The 18,318-nt window shown below is 47.9% G+C and overlaps 1 protein-coding gene across 5 annotated transcripts in view; it reads left to right on the top strand.

Moving 5' to 3' along the window:
• Nucleotides 1-282: 282 nt before the first annotated feature.
• The window catches only part of DEUP1 (deuterosome assembly protein 1), an 84,273-nt gene continuing 66,237 nt past the window's right edge, over nt 283-18,318 (top strand). For 3 of the 5 annotated variants that reach the window (XM_050941231.1, XM_050941220.1, XM_050941259.1), the window contains exons 1-2: nt 283-361; nt 7,542-7,611. In XM_050941231.1, coding sequence (XP_050797188.1) covers nt 7,568-7,611 — 44 coding nt within the window. In that variant the 5' untranslated portion in view covers nt 283-361; nt 7,542-7,567. Of the gene's footprint in view, nt 362-7,541; nt 7,612-9,091; nt 9,108-18,318 lie in introns of those variants that run through there. The other 2 variants (XM_050941240.1, XM_050941249.1) reach the window with 2 other exon arrangements.

The following is an 18,318-nucleotide window of genomic DNA, read 5'->3' as shown; positions in this document are numbered from 1 at the left end:
AGCCCGCTCCGGCCACAACGCGCCTCCTCCCGTTGGCCTTTCGCGTTCCCCTGGTAACGGGAGAAGCCGCCGGCCCGTCCTGTAACCGCCGCGCGGTGCGGGAAGGCGGCAGCCGGGGCGGGACGGCGCGGCTGGGTGGCGGGTGCCGGGGATCAGGGACCGCGCTGCGGCCGGCGAACGCAGGCTCGGAGGAGCCGAGCCGGTAACTGCCCCGTCCGCGCTGGGGCGCAGGGAGAGCGGCGGGCGGATCGCGCGCTGCCTCGGAAGCGCAGCAACAGCGGCACTGGGGTCTGGAGGCGGCTCCACCGCCAGCAGCCACCCGGCGTGAGCGTCCCCGCGGCGGACACTGCCACAGAGCCAGGTACCCACCCCCGCCCCGTGCCAGTGTCAGCCTCACCCCGACTGGTACCTACCCCCGTGCCAGCCTCACCCCGAGGGGCCCTGCCCCCACAGAGCCAGGTACCCACCCCCGCCCCGTGCCACCGCCAGCCTCACCCCAAGGGGCCCTGCCCCCACAGAGCTGGGTACCTGCCCCCGTGCCAGCCTCACCCCGACTGGTTCCTGCCCCCACAGAGCTGGGTACCTGCCCCGGTGCCACCGCCAGCCTCACCCCGACTGGTACCTGCCCCTGTGCCAGCCTCACCCCGACTGGTACCTGCCCCTGTGCCAGCCTCACCCCGACTGGTTCCTGCCCCCACAGAGCTGGGTACCTGCCCCCGTGCCAGCCTCACCCTGACTGGTTCCTGCCCCCATGCCAGCCTCACCCCGACTGGTTCCTGCCCCCACAGAGCTGGGTACCTGCCCCCGTGCCACCGCCAGCCTCACCCCGACTGGTACCTGCCCCGTGCCAGCCTCACCCCGAGGGCCCTGCCCCCACAGAGCTGGGTACCTGCCCCGGTGCCACCGCCAGCCTCACCCCGACTGGTACCTGCCCCCGTGCCAGCCTCACCCCGAGGGCCCTGCCCCCACAGAGCTGGGTACCTGCCCCCGTGCCACCGCCAGCCTCACCCCGACTGGTTCCTGCCCCCACAGAGCTGGGTACCTGCCCCCGTGCCACCGACAGCCTCACCCCGACTGGTCTCTGCCGCTACAAGGCTGGGTTCATGCCCCCGTGCTAGTGTCAGCGACACCCCGACTAATCTCTGCCCCCTCAGAGCCGAGTACCTGCCCCCATGCCAGCCTCACCCCGAGGGGCCCTGCCCCCACAGAGCCGGGTACCTGCCCCCGTGCCACCGCCAGCCTCACCCCGACTGGTATCTGCCCCCACAGAGCCGGGTACCTACCCCCGTACCACTGCCAGCCTCACCCCGACTGGTTCCTGCCCCCACAGAGCCAGCTACCTGCCCCCGTGCCACCGCCAGCTTCACCCCGACTGGTTCCTGCCCCCACAGAGCCTGCTACCTGCCCCCGTGCCACCGCCAGCCTCACCCCGACTGGTTCCTGCCCCCACAGAGCTGGGTACCTGCCCCCGGTGCCAGCCTCACCCCAAGGGGCCCTGCCCCCACAGAGCCGGGGCCCTGCCCCCGTGCCACCACCAGCCTCACCCCGACTGGTCCCTGCCACTACAGAGCTGGGTTCGTGCCTCCATGCTAGTGTCAGCGACACCCCGACTAATCTCTGCCCCCACAGAGCTAGGTACCTGCCCCCGTGCCAGTGTCAGCCTCACCCTGACTGGTCCCTGCCCCCACAGAGCTGGGTCCCTGCCCCCATGCCAGTGCCAGCCTCACCCCTACTGGTTCCTGCCCCCACAGATCCGAGTACCTACCCCTGTGCCACTGCCGCCCTCACCCCAAGAGGTCCCTGCCCCCACAGAGCAGGGTACCTGCCCCGGTGCCAGCCTCACCTTGACAGGTCCCTGCCCCCACAGAGCCGGGTACCAACCCGCCATGTCAGTGCCGACACCCCGATAGGTCCCTGCCCCCCCACACAGCCAGGTACCTGCCCCCATGCCAGTGCCAGCCACACCCTGACTTGTCCCTGCCCCCACAGACCCAGGTACCGGATTACATGCCAGCGCCAGTCCCACCCCGACTGGTCCCTGCTCCCACAGAGCCCGGTACCTGCCCCCGTGCCAGTGTCAGCGACACCCCAACTGGTCCCTGCCCCCACAGAGCCAGGTACCTACCCCTGTGCCACTGCCAGCCTCACCCCGACTGGTCCCTGCCCCCACAGAGCCAGGTACCTACCTCTGTGCCACTGCCAGCCTCACCCCGACTGGTCCCTGCCCCCACAGATTGGGGTACCTACCCCTGTGCCACTGTCAGCCTCACCCCAAGAGGTCCCTCCCTCCACAGAGCTTTGTACCTGCCCCTGTGCCAGTGCCAGCCTCACCCCGACAGGTCCCTGCCCCCACAGAGCCAGGTACTGCCCCTGTGCCAGTCCCAGCCTCACCCCGACAGCTCCCTGCCCCAACAGAGCCAGGTACCGGCCCCTGTGCCAGTACCAACGACACTCCGACAGGTCCCTGCCCCCACAGAGCCGGGAACCAGCCCCCATGCCAGTGCTAATGACACCCCAATAGGTCCCTGCCCCCACAGAGCTGGGTACCTGCCCCTGTGCCAGTGCCAGCCTCACCCTGACTTGTCCCTGCCCCCACAGATCCGGCTACCGGCTCCCGTGCCAGTGCCATCCTCACCCCGATTAGTCCCTGCCCCCACAGAGCCAGGTACCTGCCCCCTTCCCAGTGTCAGCAACACCCCGACGGGTCTATGCCCCCAAAGAGCCGGGTACTGGCCCTCGTGCCAGTGCCAGCCTCACCCTGACTGGTCCCTGCCCCCACAGAGCCAGGTACTCACCCCCGTGCCAGTGCCAGCCTCACCCCGACTGGTTCCTGCCCCCACAGAACCAGCGTTGCCCCCCCCCACCAGTGCCAGCCTCACCCTGACTTGTGTCTGCTCCCAAAGAGCCAGGGCTGCCCTCCCCCATGCCAGTGTCAGCCTCACCCCAACTGATCCCTGCCCTCACAGAGCCGGGTACCTACCCCTGTGCCGCTGCCAGCCTCACCCCAACTGGTCCGTGCCCCCACAGATGCAAGTACCCACCCCTGTGCCAGTGGCAGCCTCACCGCGACTGGTCTCTGCCCCCACAGAGCCAGGTACCAGCCCCCATGTCAGTGCCAGTCTCACTCCAACTGGTCCCTGCCCCGACAGAGCCAGGGCTGCCCCCCCGCCAGTGCCAGCCTCACCCTGACTTGTGTCTGCCCCCAAAGAGCCAGGGCTGCCCTCCCCTGTGCCAGTGTCAGCCTCACCCCAACTGATCCCTTCCTCCACAAAGCCGGGTACCTACCCCTGTGCCACTGCCAGCCTCACCCCAACTGGTCCCTGCCTCCACAGAGACGGGTACCAGCCCCTGTGCCAGTGCCAGCCTCACCCCGACTGGTCCCTGCCCCCACAGAGCCAGGTACCTGCCCCCGTGCCAGTGTCAGCAACACCCTGACTGGTCTCTGCCCCCACCGAGCCGGGTACCAGCCCCCGTATCAGTGCCAGTCTCACCCCAACTGGTACCTGCCCCGACAGAGCCAGGGCTGCCCCCCCGCCAGTGCCAGCCTCACCCTGACTTGTGTCTGCCCCCAAAGAGCCAGGGCTGCCCTCCCCTGTGCCAGTGTCAGCCTCACCCCAACTGATCCCTTCCTCCACAAAGCCGGGTACCTACCCCTGTGCCACTGCCAGCCTCACCCCAACTGGTCCCTGCCTCCACAGAGACGGGTACCAGCCCCTGTTCCAGTGCCAGCCTCACCCCGACTGGTCCCTGCCCCCACAGAGCCAGGTACCTGCCCCCGTGCCAGTGTCAGCAACACCCCGACTGGTCTCTGCCCCCACCGAGCCGGGTACCAGCCCCCGTATCAGTGCCAGTCTCACCCCAACTGGTACCTGCCCTGACAGAGCCAGGGCTGCCCCCCCGCCAGTGCCAGCCTCACCCTGACTTGTGTCTGCCCCCACAGAGCCAGGTACCAGCCCCCATGTCAGTGCCAGTCTCACTCCAACTGGTCCCTGCCCCGACAGAGCCAGGGCTGCCCCCCCGCCAGTGCCAGCCTCACCCTGACTTGTGTCTGCCCCCAAAGAGCCAGGGCTGCCCTCCCCTGTGCCAGTGTCAGCCTCACCCCAACTGATCCCTTCCTCCACAAAGCCGGGTACCTACCCCTGTGCCACTGCCAGCCTCACCCCAACTGGTCCCTGCCTCCACAGAGACGGGTACCAGCCCCTGTGCCAGTGCCAGCCTCACCCCGACTGGTCCCTGCCCCCACAGAGCCAGGTACCTGCCCCCGTGCCAGTGTCAGCAACACCCTGACTGGTCTCTGCCCCCACCGAGCCGGGTACCAGCCCCCGTATCAGTGCCAGTCTCACCCCAACTGGTACCTGCCCCGACAGAGCCAGGGCTGCCCCCCCGCCAGTGCCAGCCTCACCCTGACTTGTGTCTGCCCCCAAAGAGCCAGGGCTGCCCTCCCCTGTGCCAGTGTCAGCCTCACCCCAACTGATCCCTTCCTCCACAAAGCCGGGTACCTACCCCTGTGCCACTGCCAGCCTCACCCCAACTGGTCCCTGCCTCCACAGAGACGGGTACCAGCCCCTGTTCCAGTGCCAGCCTCACCCCGACTGGTCCCTGCCCCCACAGAGCCAGGTACCTGCCCCCGTGCCAGTGTCAGCAACACCCCGACTGGTCTCTGCCCCCACCGAGCCGGGTACCAGCCCCCGTATCAGTGCCAGTCTCACCCCAACTGGTACCTGCCCTGACAGAGCCAGGGCTGCCCCCCCGCCAGTGCCAGCCTCACCCTGACTTGTGTCTGCCCCCAAAGAGCCAGGGCTGCCCTTCCCCATGCCAGTGTCAGTCTCACCCAAACTGGTCGCTGCCCCCACAGAGCCTAGGCTGTCCCCGTGCCAGTGTCAGCCTCACTCTGACTGATCCCTGCCTTTGCAGTGCTGGGGCTGCTCTCCCAACCTTGTTCAAATGTCAGCCTCACTCTGATTGGTCCCACCCCCCACAGAACCAGGGATGCCACCATGCCAGTGTCAGCCTCACTTTGCCCCCCATGCCAGTGCTAGCTTCACTCTGACTGTTTCCTGTTCCCACAGAGCTAGGCCTGCCCCCTCCCCATGCCAATATCAGCCTCACTCTGACTGATACCTGGTCCCACAGAGTCAGTGATGCTCTGCATTGGCTGCTCTGCACCCCAGTGGCACATTCACTCCATCTGGACCTCCTCTACACCCTGTTTTCACTCCTTCTTTGATCCACCTTTATCATGGTGCTGGGTCAACTCCACACGCAAGTGTTACTTTTGCTGTGTCTCGTCCTTGACTCCACATAGATGGGGCTATTCTAAACCCTATTGTCATGCTGCTGCCACCACCATGAATTCAGGGCTTCTCTGAATTCAGATTTTGGACCCACTCCAAGTGCCTGAGTGTCCTGTGAATCCAGGTATGCTCTGAACTAGTGCTGTCAATTAATCACAGTTAACTCACACGATTAACTAAAAAAAATTAATTGCGATTAAAATAATTAATCATGATTTATCAGTTTTAATCACACTGTTAAACAATAGAATACCAGCTTAAATGTATTAAATATTTGCACTTAAAAATTATAAAAGAAATAATATTTTTCAATTCACCTTATACAAATGCTGTAGTGAAATCTCTTTATCATGAAAGTGCAACTTACAAACGTAGATTTTTTTGGTTACATAACTGTAATCAAAAACAAAACAATGTAAAACTTTAGAGCCTACAAGTCCACTCAGTCCTACTTCTTGTTCAGCCAATCGCTAAGACAAATGAATTTGTTTACATTTTCAGGAAATAATGCTATCCGCTTCTTATTTATGATGTCACCTGAAAGTGAGAACAGGCGTTCCCATGGCACTTTTGTAGCCAGCATTGCAAGGTATTTACATGCCAGATATGCTACCCATTCATATGCCCATTCACGCTTCAGCCACCGTTCCAGAGGACATATTTCCATGCTGATGATGCTTGTTAAAAAAATAGCCTGTTAATTAAATTTGTGACTGAACTCTCTGAGGGAGAATTGTATGTATTCTGCTCTGTGTTTTACCCGCATTCTGCTATATATTTCATGTTATAGCAGTCTCGGATGGTGACCCAGCATGTTGTTCATTTTAAGAAGACTTTCATGGCAGATTTGACAAAATACAAAGAAGGTACTAATGTGAGATTTCTAAAGATAGGTCTAGCACTCAATTCAGAGTTTAAGAACCTGAAGTGCCTTCCAAAATCTGAGATGGACAAGGTCTTAAAAGATCAACACTCCAATACAGAAACTACAGAATCCAAACTACCCAAAAAGAAAATCAACCTTCTGCTGGTGGCAATCTGACTCAGATGATGAAAATGAACATGTGTCGGTCTGCACTGCTTTGAATTGTTAGTGGGCAGAACCTATCATCAGCATGGAATCATATCCTCTGAAATGGTGGTTGAAGCATGAAGGAACATATAAATCTTAAGTGCATCTGGCACGTAAATATCTTTCAATGCTGGCTACAATAGTGCCATGCCTGTTCCAACTTTTGTGCATCTGGCACGTAAATATTTTGCAATGCTAGCTACAATAGTGCCACACCTGTTCCAACTTTCAGGTGACAATGTAAACAAGAAGCAGGCAGCATTGTCTCCTGCATGTGTAAACAAACTTGTTTGTCTGAGCAATTGGCTGAAGAAGTAGGACTGAATGGACTTGTAGGGTCTAAAGTTTTACATTGTTTTTTTTTTAATGCAGTTATTGTTTGTGCATAATTCTGCATTTGTAAGTTCAACTTTCATGATAAAGAGATTGCACTACAGTACTTATATTAAGTGAATTTTATTTTTACAGTGCAAATATTTATTTAAAAAAATAAAGTGAGCAATGTACACTTTGTATTCTGTGTTGAAATTGAAATCAATATATTTGAAAATGTGGAAGACATCCAAAATATTTAAATAAAAGGTATTCTAAATTGTTTAACAGCACAATTAATCATGCGATTAATCACAATTAATATTTTTTATTGCTTGACAGCCCTTCTCTGAACCCTAGTGTCAGGACTTTTGCAATTCAGTGCTGTAGAGCTAGGACTGCGCCAAGCCCAAATTTCACACTCACTCCAGCTATTGCCACCACAGGACTGGAGTTTCTCTAAACCCCAGGTTTGTTGCTTCTCTCTAGCTTGTGCTGCCACCACACAGCTGGAGTTGATCCAAACCCAACTGACATACCATCTCTACCATGGAGCGGGGTCTGCTCTATCCCTAGAGTTACCTCAGAGCCACCACCCAACAGAGCCGAGGCTCCTCTAAACCCCAGTGTTGCATCAACTCCAACGGCTGCTGTCACAGAGCTGGGGTTACTCCAGATCCCAGCGCCATCCTCACTATGAGATATTCCACAGAGCTACTCCACAATTCAGTGTGTGTGGGGTATTTCCAACTGAAAAGTTACAAAATTAAAGAAAAGTTGAAACACTCCACATGTAGTGAATGTCTGTATAAGTATACACATAAAAGTCTAAGTTATTTTATTTCATTGTTTGCTTTTGACAGTTTAAAAGAACAATATAGAGGGGGAAATGGAGCAGAGATTGCAAGTGTTGCAGGAAGAATTTGTGGTTGGGTAAGCACTGACTTCTGTTTTGGGGGTTGGAGCCCTTATGGAATTGAATTTTTGTTGTTTTTTTAAAAGATGTAGAACATGGGGTAGTAAAGTTTTAAGATAATTCTTCTCCCAGGCCCTTCATTGCTTTTTTCTATGTATATTATGGAGAAGTAGTAGTCACTATTAGGTAGGGCAGTACAGCTCACTCCATGGTAATTTAATAATCTGATGCCTGGTCTGTCATTTATTTAAATTTTTAAAACTAGTTTAATTTATGTGGACAAAAGAAAGATATATGAGTTATTTTTGGAAGCCCTAAGAATTTTCTTAAAATTATTTTTAAAAGAACAGTTAAAGTTGGTAAGCCACAGTAGTATAGATACCGATCACATCATTTACAAAACCCAAGCTCTTAAGAGCAAGGAAATGAAAAGTTAAAGATATAATTAATCTTAGGTTGCCTACATAGTAAACATAAACACAGTATTTTGATCCAATATTGAGAAATGCTCTTTTTATCACAACAGAACAGTCTTAACTCTGACACAAAATAACTACAATTATTTCATCTGTAATCTCAATACACAACCTTTCTAAAGAAGAAATATAAACATGGGTCAGACTTGAACTTCTTACTTAGTTTCTGACACAAATAATACCATTTAAATCAATGGGATTTATTGCAAAGCACTGTACTACTTAACATAAGGATGATAGAATCTGGCCCTATATATGTACACATTAATGAGACATTTATCAGCTTCACATACAAGTACATATACATATAGCCAGACTATGGCCCATCCTGCTCGCTGCTAGAAGGGAGCAGGGGGGTCGTAAGGGATCCTTTAACTCTTTTCCACTAGTGCCACATACCTCCGCTTTTTGCATGCAAGGGAAGCAGGCTTTGCAGAACCACTCTGTCCCTTCCCTCACCCAGGTGGGTCGAACCTTGATTCCACATATGGTGTAGTTAAGTTGACACATCAGGGAAAATATACTGCCAGTATAGAGACCTGGATAGTTTATTCCCTTCCCAGAGCAGCAGAAAAACCAAGAGAAAGATTGTGACTTACTGTGGTTTCCCAGGAGCAGCACAACAAAGCACCACCCTTTATTATGGGTTAGGCAACAAATTGATGATTTGGCCCATAATTTATAAATAAAAAATGTTATGTTTTCCTATAAAGCAACATATACAGCATTGTTAATCTCAAGTAATTATAACTGTTTTATAAAAATATTCTGTTTATAAATATAATTAATAATACTTTAAAAGTAAAAGTATTCCTTAAAATTATACAAAAATCAATATAACACATTAAAAATGCCATGGGTCAGAATAAAGATTGTGTTGTACTGAAAAAGGTGTTTGTTTACACTTGTTAAGAATAACTTATTTATGTTTTGTATAGAATACGTTAAAAATGTAATATGTTACATATATGGTTTAATATGTCTTGAATTATTTTTCTTTGCTTATAAGTGCTTGGATTTTGTAAATGATCTGATAGGTAAATATGGTGATGTCACACAACAACCTTAACTGTTTTTCTTAAATAAAATTTATTTTTTTAGACTATATTTTAAAATTAATTGGAAGGATTCTTTAAAGGTCAAATTTGCTCTCCTCGCTAATAAATCTGACAAATTTTTTACTTTATTTTATCAACTGGTGGTTTAACGGCTTTGGTTGAGATTTCAGACATTTTTGCAGTAATTCACTTCACATAAAAAGCAGTTTTGACTTAAAAGTTGGAAGTTCGCACATTTTTAGCCATATTATAAACTAATTCCTTTGGCGATAAAAAAAAATCCATCAGCCAAAATATTGCTGTCGTAAAAAGCAGATACTGCTCTTTCTTAAAGATTTTAATATGCATAGTTACTGGGACTAGCACAGTGTACACTTAGCCATCAGTATACTAGGGAAAAAAGAATATTCCCTGAACTTTAGCAAGACAAATTGTATAAGGGTTAGCAAAATAATGAAGATTATTTTACTGCTACAAACACTCAAAATACACAGATTATCTATCCATGTATGTGTATGGATGATGGAAGGAGTGTAACTGTTAAGTAACTGAGCTCTGACTAATGCGATTAGGTTTTGGAGAATTTGATTTTTTTAAAATTTTGACAGATAATACTGATGTTTATTTTTAAATGTTTTGATTTGTATCTATTTAAATTTTCACATTTGTACAAAATTATGCATTTTAAGCCTTTTTTAATCAATTTAGATTTTCAAATTGTGGGAAATTGTAGAGGAACCTGACAGTAATTGTTTTATGATGGTGGATTTTGAGATTCAAAAAGTTAAACCCTGAACTGTTAAAAGTTAATCCATTGAAACATGAATTGTCAACATCAAATGTCAAAATATACAATGTAAATATTCTTAAATCAGAACTCTAATAAATTCTCAAGCAACATTTTTCTTACTTTGCCTATCTGGAAATTTAGATTATCATAGATGGAAATATTTTTTCATCAGTTTGTGTATGTATGGTGAAATCAATGTTTACTGATATTTTCACATAAAAATCTAATCCATCCAAGCCTAAATTTAATAGAACTTAATAGTAGCAGATCCTGATGGACTGTTGCAGGGATCAGCAACCTTTGGCAAATGGCCTGTCAGGGAAATCCGCTGGCGGGCTGGAACTGTTTGTTTACCTGCAGCGTCCACAGGTTTGACAAATCGCAGCTCCCAATGGCCATGGTTCATAGTTCCAGGCCAAAGAGGGCTGTGGGAAGCAGTGGCCAGCACATTCCTTGGCCCAGGCTGCTTCCTGCAGCCCCCATTGGCCTGGAATGGCGAACCATGGCCAGCAAGAGCTGCGATCGACCGAACCTGCGGACGCTGCAGGTAAACAAACCGTCCCGGCCCACCAGCAGATTTTCCTGACAGGCCATGTGCCAAAGGTTGCTGATCCCTGGACTGTTGTATTAATAATCAGATTACATTATTCCTTTTTTAAAAGCTATAATAAAGGAAAAATACATTAACATTCTAGTATCTGGTTTAAATATCTAAAGACAAGTGAACTTATGATTTAAGATGAAACTGTCCTTAACCTATGTTGTTTTGCATAGGCTTTGGTTCACATTTACATATATAATATCGTAGGTAATGATCCAGATGTCTGCAAAATCTAAGTATAATGAGGAGAGAGGACAAAAAGGAAAGAATGGTTTTCTGGACACAGCATTTTTACAAAGTTTTAGGCTCTAATTTCCATTTCTAAATTAAAAATTTAACTATTATAAAGAATAAGGACAAACAGGTTCTTGTTATGTCTATTAGCAAACATTAGGAAAATTATACAAACTGTCTAGAAACCTGGATGAGAAGGAGAATGAACAGAATTGGTGATTGAAGAGAGGGGCATGACTAGCGGGTAGAATCAACTATCATCGAATTAGAAGAGAGAGGTGTGGTCATTGGTAATAGGTTATTAATTATTATCATTGTATGTATTATCATAGTGCCTAGAATCCCCAGTCATAGAGCCGGTCCCCATTGTGTTAGGTGCTGTACAAACACAGATCAAAAAGATAATCCCTGCCCCAAAGAGTTTATAGTCTAAGCATGCGACAAGAGACCACAGATTGATACAGGCAGATGGGGGATACAAAGAAACAATGAGACATTATGGTCAGCATGGTAGGCTGTGGTCTCAGCACCTGAGCAGCCTGACTGTTGACAATGTTTTTGTAGACTCCATGGCAAAGGAGAGTTTGAAGGAGGATAATGAGTTGGTTTTGCAGATGTTTACTGGGAGCTTGTCCCTAGGATGAGGGTGCTTGTTTGAAAATTTAACAAGTGTATGATAGAGGCTGACATCATGGACCAATTTGAGGTTGGAGTTAACCTTTTAATACTGAATGAGAGAGGATAGGTAAGATAGGGATAGGTCTTGAAAGACTTGAAAATGAAGACAAGAAACTTATGTTTTATACGATAGAGAAGAGTGAAGTAGTGAAGGGATTCAAAAGAGAGGGTGACCTAGTTAAAGTTTGCTAATCTAATTCTGACCCAGTTCAGTAGTAAACAAAAGTTGTTACAGTCTGAAAGATATTTTGTGGTTTATGTGGAAAGCTGAATGGGTATTCATAGTGGAAAGTTGTCCATGGTACAAACCACTATCCAAAGCTGGCATTTTTGCTGGCAGATTTAGTACAGGAGGCTGATGAAAAATTACACAGAGTGTGGAAAGGTGGGATTTAAGCAGAATAAAGTAAACAGCCTGCACACACACACACACACACACACACAATTTGCTTTTTCTGGTGCAGCCCCATCCTTCCATTCTGTCGTCAAGTAAATTACATCAATTTACCGATGCGTAATTTACTGCACAATTTAAATGGGTTGTGCCCTGGTTACCTCACAGCCTCTCTCTCTATGTGATACCACAACATATGGGTTCAGCTGAGGTGCTGAATCTAAACAGCCCATAGCTGTATTGTACAGGGACTGTTGGTGCAGGAAGTTTTCAGTAAGGGGGCCTCAATTACAGGTTCATGGATTCAAGACAGATAGGACAATAGTGATCATCTACTCTTTCCTCCTGTATAACACAGGCCATAGAACTTCCCCCAAATAATCCCAGAGCATATATTTTTGAAAAATATCCAATCTCGATTTAAAATGTTTGTCAGTGACGGAGAATCCACCATGACTCTTGGTAAATTGTTCCAATGGTTAATCATGCTCACAGTAAGTGTACACCTTATTTTCAGTCTGAATTGGTTTAGCTTCAACTGCCAGCCATTGGATCCTGTTATACCTTTCTCTACTAGACTGAAGAGCCCATTAGTAAATATTTGTCCCCATGTAATTACTTATAAACTGTAATCAAGTCACCCCTTAACCTTCTCTTTGTTAAGCTAAATAGACTTATTCTGTCACTATAAACCAGGTTTTCTAATCATTTAATCATTTTTTGTCTCTTTTCTGAACCCTCTCCAATTTCTCTACATCCTTCTTGAATTGTGGTCACAGTACTCCCAGCAGCAGTTGCAGCAGTGCCAAAAACGGAGGTAAAATAACCTCTATATTCCTGCTCGAGATTCCCCTGTTTATTCATCAAGGGAGTGAGAGCATGTTGGCCACAGTATCACACTGAGAGCTCATGTTCAGCTGATAATCCACCATAAGCCCCAAATCTTTTTCAGAGTCACTGCTTCCCAGAATATAGCCCCCCATCAAGTAAGGCTTACATTCCTTGATCCTAGATGTGAACATAACACACGTTGTTTGCTTGCACTCAGTTTACCATGTAATCCAGATTGCTCTGAATCAGTGACCTGTCCTCTTCATTATTTACCATTCCCCCAATTTTGTGTCATCTACAAACTTTATCAGTGATGATTTTATGTTTTCTTCCAGGTCATTAATACAAATGATAGGGCCAAGAACCAATCCTTGAGGGACCCACTAGAAGCACACCCGTTCCATGATGATTTGCTGTTTATAGTTACATTTTGAGACCTATCAGTTAGCCAGATTTTAATCCATTTAATATGTGCCATGTTAATTATATATAATTCTATATTTTAATCAAAATGTCATGTGTACAGTCAAATGCATTACAGAAATCTGAGTATATTACATTAACACTATTACTTCTATCAACCAAACATGTAATCTCATAAAAAATAATTTAGTTTGACATGATCTATTTGCCATAAACCAACGTTGATTGGCATTAATTATGTTACCCTTCTTTAATTATTAATTGAATCCTTTATCTGCTATTCCATTATCTTGCACAGGATCAATGTCAGACTGACAGGCCAATAATTACCTAGGTCAACCTCTTTATCCTTTTTAAATATTGGCACAACATTAGTTTTCTTCCAGTCTATTGGAACTTCCCCAGTGTTCCAAGACTTATTGAAAATCAATAAAAACTGTCTAGCTTCTCAGCCAGTTCTTTTAAAACTCTTGGATGCATGTTATCTGGACTTGCGGATTAAAAAATGTCTAACTTTAGCAGCTGTTGTTTAACATCCGTCTGAGATACTAGTGGAACAGAGTGTTATCATCATCGTATGGTGAGACTATATTATCAGTCTTTACCCAAATACTGAACAGAAATATTCATTGAATACTTCTGCCTTTTCTGCGTTATTATATGTAATTCTACCATTTACATCTGTAACCCTTCTGCCAGGGCAACAACAACAGGGCAAATTGGCAACAACAAGGGCCAGGTTCTAGTCTAGTGGTTTCTCTTAACAACACAAAATAGAACTGGCTCAACATCCCACCAAGCAATCTGGGAAAACAAAATAACACTGCTGGGTGCTTCTAAGGGGTAATACTTCCCCTCTCACAAGCATTAAGTCTGTTTACAACAAAATGAACTTTGATTAAAAGGGGAAAGGGGACCCAACATTAATTTGGCAAAACACCACAACCATAATTCGAAAGCATGTGACGATAGGCAAACACCCACCTCACAGTATGTTGGGCATGGTTCTTTGCTTCAGTTTCTCACTTTGTAGTGTGAAAGCCCAACAAACAAATGTCCCTTAACACCTAACGCCCCCCCCGCCCCTGTTGTACCCACTCACAGTTGCTGTCCTTGGTTAGTGGAGACCCAGAGTTCAGAGGTGCATTCACAGAGGTTCACCTCCCACCCCAGAGAGGGTGAAGGCATCGAGCAATGCCTCTGCTGCTGCAGCCACTGCTGCAACTGCCTCACAGTTGCTGCCGTTCCCTTTGCCATTGCTGCCCACGGCTGCCGCTGTTCATTCTGCTACATCGTTCACTTTGCCACCTGCTTCTCTACCATGACATAACATTCTGAAGTTCCAACACATAATCCAGCTCTCAATGACTTCAGCAGATAGTGGGGAACCTCATTGCTAGTGCAATCTGTGCAGTCACTTTCAGTTCAACACTGTCCCACAGCAGGTCTAGGGTTCAGCACCCAGACCTGGTTATCAGTGACTTCAGCTCTAGTGATCACTGAACAAAACAGGGACTCTCAACTGACTCTTATCAGCTACCTCTTTAAACTGTGGAGACAGGAGGCCCAAATGATGTCTAGAACTCCTTAGGCAGTACCCACAGCATCATATAAGAACACATAGGTGCCAATTTTTCCCGGTACTCATGCCCTCTGGCTCCGCCCTGACTCCACTCCTGCCCTGCCCCCATTCCAACACCTTCCCCAAAGTCCGCACCCCAAATCTGCCCCCTCCCTGCCCCTATTGAACTCCTCCCCAAATCCCTGCCTCAGCCCCACCTTTTCCCCTGTGCACACTGCATTCTCCCTCTTCCCCCCTCCCTGCCTGCACGTGCCACCATGAAACAGCTGTTTCGCAGCGCAAGCACTGGGAGCCAAGGGGAAAAGCGGGCTCACGACACACTCAGGGGAAGAGGCGAAGCAGAGGCGGAGGTGAGCTGAGGCAGAGGGGAAGGTTGGGGAGCTGCCGATTGGTGCAGAGCACCCACCAAATTTTCCCCGTGGAAAAAAAAAGTTTCAAAAAAAGTAAATAGATAATTCATTAATATTAGGGGGGAATTGCATATGTTGATGACAGACTACTGAAAAAGTCATTAATTATACGGATGTTTTACAAAAAAGGAAATAAAAGTGATAAGTTATTGGCTTCGAACTGTAAAGGCATTCAGTAGCAAAACAATCAGCAAAAGATAGTTGTTCATCCTAATGAAATGTGTCACTTTTGCTGCTTTTTATAAAGGTATTTATACTTCAGATACTCCAAGCTCTGAAGGTATTCAAATTATCTAGAAATACAGCAGGCTTGCTAAAGATGTATAAAATTGGTAAAGAACCTTTAGAGAAAGAAGTAACAGAAGAAGAAAAAGTGATAAAACTCCAGGACCTGATTGACTTTCAGCTACATTTTTCAAGATATTTATATTGAGGGGTACCTTTAATTGTCGAGGAACTTCCACAATCTATGAAAGAAGCTACTGTTGGTCTCCCTAAAGTTGGAAAAGACCTTATCTTTATGCATCTCTTATAGGCCATATCACTGCTGAATCACGATACAAAGATTTTATCAAAAATACTAGCTAATCAATGTGCAATCCTGGCCATGGAGGAGAATGAGAACAGCAGGAAAGTTAAACTATTATTTTATCTTATTGGGGAACAAGGCAGAGAAATCTGCACCACTTTGAAGCTCACCATTGCCTCCAGCCTCACTGCAGTCCTAGGAGCCCTGGAGACCTGTTGCTCTCCACAGCAAAATGAAACTGTGGAGCAACACAAGTTTTTCACTGGAGACCAGTCTGAAGGAGTGTGGAGATAGACCCCTTTGCTACTGTTTTATATATATATGGGGACTAGACAGACTTCCTTAGTCAGGACTGTGGCAGTTGGGATCACCACCTGTGGGAGCGACTGCTCAACGAAGATGATCCCATATTAGACAGATGCTTAAATATGGGGCATGCACTGGAAGCCACAAATGACAGGACGAAAGCCCTAGGAGGCACTATACCCCAAAAAGTACATGAGATGAGACAACAGAAAAGGAGAGCAGGTGGCCAGACGATCATACCCATAGTGAGATGCATTTACTTTGGGAGAAAGCATGAGCTGGTAAAGGAGCAGTGCCCTGAGCTAGGACAGTATTGCATATGGCAATTTGAGCCATTTTGTCAGTGTATGCAAGAGCAGAGGAAGGTCTCAAAGATTCAGTCAGACTTATACAAGAGAGAAATGGACAGCAATGATGACATGAGTCTAAGAGCATATCAGGTTCAGGCTGCTGGGACACAAAGGAAACAAAGGACAACACCAACTTCTGTACATGCAACTTTGTTAATAGTGAAATGCCCTATGCGATTTCAGCTAGATGGTGCGGCTTCCTGCAGTGTGATTCCTCAGTGTAAACTGGACTCAAAGACACTCATTACAAAAGGAAGGTGCAGTCTGCTAATGTACAGTGGGAGCATAATGTAGCCCAGGGATCGGCAATCTTTGGCATGCAGCCCACCAGGATAAGCCCCCTAGTGGGCCGGGCTGATTTGTTCACTTGCCGCATCCACAGGTTCAGCTGATCGCGTCTCTCACTGGCCACGGTTCGCCGCTCCAGGCCAATGGGGCTGCGGGAAGTGGCATGGGCCTAGGGATATACTGGCCGCTGCTTCCCGTTGCCCCCACTGGCCTGGAGCGGTGAACCATGGCCAGTGGGAGCCGTAATCAGCTGAACTTGTGGACGCGGCAGGTAAACAAATCAGCCCAGCCTACCAGGGTGCTTACCCTGGCGGGCCATGGACCAAAGGTTGCCAATCGCTGATGTAGCCTATAGGAATATGTGACCTCTAAGTAACTAACCTGAAAAGTAACAGATGGTATCTGATGTTTGTGGTTGTGGCTGGTAAGCTCTCCAGACCTCTCTTGGGGTATACAGCTATAGAAGCCATGGATCTGATCAGGATCTAGTGTCAGAATTTTATAGCTGCAGTGCAAGAAGCAAAAGGGGGCGTTCCATGGACAATGGAGACAATTTTAAAAGCATATGGGGATGCTTTCAAAGGCGATGAGTGCCTCAAAGGAAACTGCGACCGGAAGTAGACCCCACAGTGGAACCTGTATGCTTACCACAAAAGGAAAATTGCAGTGACACTGTGCCATCCAGTACTGAAGGAGCTCGAAAGTCTGCAGAGCATGAGTGTCATAGAACCTGCAGAAGCCCCTAGAACTGGGTAAGCAGCATGGTGGTGGTAAAGAAGCCAACAGGCAAATTGCACATCTGCAGAGACCCAAAGCCAGTGAACCAGGCATTGAAAAGATGCCACTATCTATTGCCCACAATTGATAAAATTTTGCCAGCACTTTCCAAAGCCAGAATCGTTATGGTATATGATGTGAGAAATGGGTTTGGGCACATAAGCCTGGATAAAAAGTCCAACATGCTGACACCTTTGCAACACCATTTAATGCTACAGATGGCTGTGAATGCTGGTGGGCATAAGCCTAGCACCCAACATGTTCTAGATGGGACCCTGGAATGACTGCCTGTGTTAAAATAATTGCAGATGATATCCTCAGTATAGGTGAACAGAGCAACGAAACAGAAGCTGAATAAGACCATGACAGAAAACTCCAGGCTTTTCTGCAGCAATACAAGGACAAGAACATAAAACTCAGCCAGAAAAATGCAACTCAGAGAGCATGAGATGATATATTTTGGGACATCTGCTCACAGCAATGGAACTGAAAGCAAATTCTAACAAGATCAAAGCAGTCAGAGGCATGCCTACGCCAGTGAATATAAAAGGGATTCAGCTCATAGAAATGATACATTTTCTGTCCAGTTTTTCTCCCTTCCTGTCTGCAGCAGTGGAACCAATACATCAACTCACAAGGCAGGATGCTGAGTGTGCAGCTCCCAACAGCAAGCATTTAACATACTGAAATAAATTATATCAGATGCTAGAAGAGCCACTGACACTCCAGTACGATGCACTGGAGAAAGGTTTGGGTGTAGCTCTTTTACAGGAGTAGCCGGTCGCTTATGCCCACAGAGCCCTGTCAGAGATTGAACATGGGTATGCCCAAATAGAAAAAGAGTTTGTGGTTGTTGTATTTGGGGTTAAGTGATTCCATCAGCACACTTATGATCACTCATTAATAGTGCAGTCAGACCACAAAATTCCTAGAGACAGTTATGGCAAAGTCCATTCTTAGTGCTCCAAAGAGATTGCAGTTCATGTTGATGCACCTC

This window comes from Gopherus flavomarginatus, chromosome 1 (assembly GCF_025201925.1).
Source record: "Gopherus flavomarginatus isolate rGopFla2 chromosome 1, rGopFla2.mat.asm, whole genome shotgun sequence".
Taxonomy (NCBI): Eukaryota; Metazoa; Chordata; order Testudines; family Testudinidae; genus Gopherus; species Gopherus flavomarginatus.
Note: the sequence above shows the minus strand (reverse complement) of the source record. Positions and strands in the feature narration are given on the sequence as shown.